The sequence below is a fragment of the Pteropus vampyrus genome, unplaced genomic scaffold, assembly GCF_000151845.1.
Source record: "Pteropus vampyrus isolate Shadow unplaced genomic scaffold, Pvam_2.0 Scaffold145, whole genome shotgun sequence".
Classification (NCBI taxonomy): Eukaryota; Metazoa; Chordata; class Mammalia; order Chiroptera; family Pteropodidae; genus Pteropus; species Pteropus vampyrus.
This window is the reverse complement of record NW_011888926.1, coordinates 1,043,473-1,045,500: the sequence shown is the minus strand read 5'-3', so window position 1 is coordinate 1,045,500 and position 2,028 is coordinate 1,043,473. Positions and strand designations below refer to the sequence as shown.

Genomic DNA, 2,028 nt, shown 5'->3' with positions numbered 1-2,028 from the left:
GCGGTCTCTGACAGTGAATGAACAAAAACTGTGCCAGGGAGGAGCCTCCACGCTGGTGGGGGAGACAAACCATAACCGGGCAATTATTATGGGTGGGGAGCGAAACAAGAGGAAAGTTCAAACCCTGCTGCTCTGGGCATAAACATCAAGATCCTCACCATGGCTGGAGGCCCTGCCGCCCTGACCACCCCTGTGGCTTCTTCACACATCATCCGCGCCCCCATGATTCAGCACACCACCCACTCTGGCCTTCTCTCTCTTCCTCCAGTCAGCCAGGGCCTCCCACATGCTGTTCCCTTTACCTAAACATCACCCCTCTTCCTTCCACCTGTTCTTTAAGTTTTAGCTTCAGGTTTTAACTTCACTTCCTCAGGAGAGTCATATGCCAGGTTAGATCCACCTGCTCTGTGCCTTCATCATTTCTGTCATGGTCTTAAGTCTATACTTGTGTGATTATCTGGATAATCGCTCATATTCCCATAAATTTTCATCTTCATAAAACCAGGGACTGTTTTGCATTTTTCTCACCACCTTTTCAGGGCACCGTGGGACTAGAGCTGCAGTTCCCGCATTCAGGAAGCTCACATGGTAATGGAGGAAAACAATGAACAAGCAGGTAGTAACAAGGCTGCATCAAACAGGAGAGAAACAGACAGGGAGAAGTAGTGGGGGGTGGAGGGCAAAAAGCGAACCAGCCCAATGGCTTCTGCGGAAGTAACGTTAAAGCTAAGACCCAAATGACACAAAGCTGTGCAACCGTCATGGCGCAGCTGTTGCAGGGACTGAGGAAGAGGGCACAGCAAGTGCAAAACCCCTGAAGGTGTGAAGAGCTTGTTGCTTCAGAGGAATAAAAAGACAGACCTTTAAGTCAGCGCCAGCCAGAACGTGTGGGGCCATGCAGAGCAACGGTAGGAAGTTTAGATTTTGTTTTAGGTGCTACCATTAGCCACCGGAGGGAGTTCAGTGGGTACGGGGCTATAGGTGGGCGTGTGAAGCAAGCACTGATTTAAATTTGACTTTAGAAAGAACATGTGGCACCTGGGTGGAGAATAGAAGGCCGGGGTAAGAAGAGAAGCAGAACCAATTAGAAAAGCACGTTAATTGCCCAGGTGAGAACTGCTGCAGGCGGAACTAAGGAACTGCAAAGAAGCGATCAGTAGATGTGCTCACCTAGGGAAAGGCGGTGGGGTGGGGAGCGGGGGATGGTGAAGACGGACAAGGGGGAGAGTGGGCAGAGGCGGGTTCACCCGAGGGAGACCAAAGTGGGCTCGTCCCGGGAGAGCGCAGCCAAAGGAGAGTGCCGCGTGGGTCTTGGGAGGCCCGGGGCCTCGCGACCTTCCGGGGCCACCACCGCCCCCCGAGCCGCCCCGCGGCGAACCCTGGCCGTGCCGGGCCCCGCCAGCCCCTCACCTGAGTAGCCCGGCGGGCTCGGAATGCCCTCCTGAGAGTCCCGCGCCGCACGCTTCCTCCTGCGCGCCACCATCTTGCCGAATGGAAAGCCGCGGGGGCCGCTGGGAGTTGTAGTTGGGAGCTGGGAGTGGCGCGTTTCCATGACGACGGCGCCGCGTGGCGGCCCCGCCCTCTGAGTTACGGGCCCGCCTCTCCGGCCCGAGTGACCCCAGGGCCCAAGCTTCGTTGACCGGTACTAAAGTCTGCGCCTGAACTTGCGAGTTAATGTCGGCGTGGACGGTGCCGTTCACGGGTGTGAACTCTACTCTTCATTCCACAAATAACAGTGAATGCTCCAGGCACTGTCCTAAGCCTAGAGACACAGAGGTGAAATAAAATCGAGCCTGCCTGGAGTTTACATTCTAACGAGGGAAAGAAACAATGAACACGCAAAGAAGCAAAATATAAAACATACGCATTGGTGCTAAAGAGAAAAATTGAGGAGGGAGAGTGTGGTGAGGGGAGGCGTTGCAATATTAAATAGGTGAAGGGTTCATTTAAGTGACATTTGAATAAATACTTGAAGGAGGCGAGGGAGCAAGGCTTTCAGGTGTCTGGGAGAAGAGTATTCCGGGCTGA

General features: G+C 54.1%; 1 protein-coding gene across 1 annotated transcript in view; it reads right to left on the bottom strand.

Annotated features, from left to right (window-relative positions):
• The window catches only part of RRP7A (ribosomal RNA processing 7 homolog A), a 7,708-nt gene extending 6,198 nt beyond the window's left edge, over positions 1-1,510 (bottom strand). The window contains exons 1-2 of the mRNA XM_023535901.1: positions 1,411-1,510; positions 586-628 (exon numbers count right to left, since the gene is read on the bottom strand). Coding sequence (XP_023391669.1) covers positions 586-628; positions 1,411-1,483 — 116 coding nt within the window. The 5' untranslated portion in view covers positions 1,484-1,510. The remainder of the gene's footprint in view (positions 1-585; positions 629-1,410) is intronic.
• Positions 1,511-2,028: the final 518 nt, after the last annotated feature.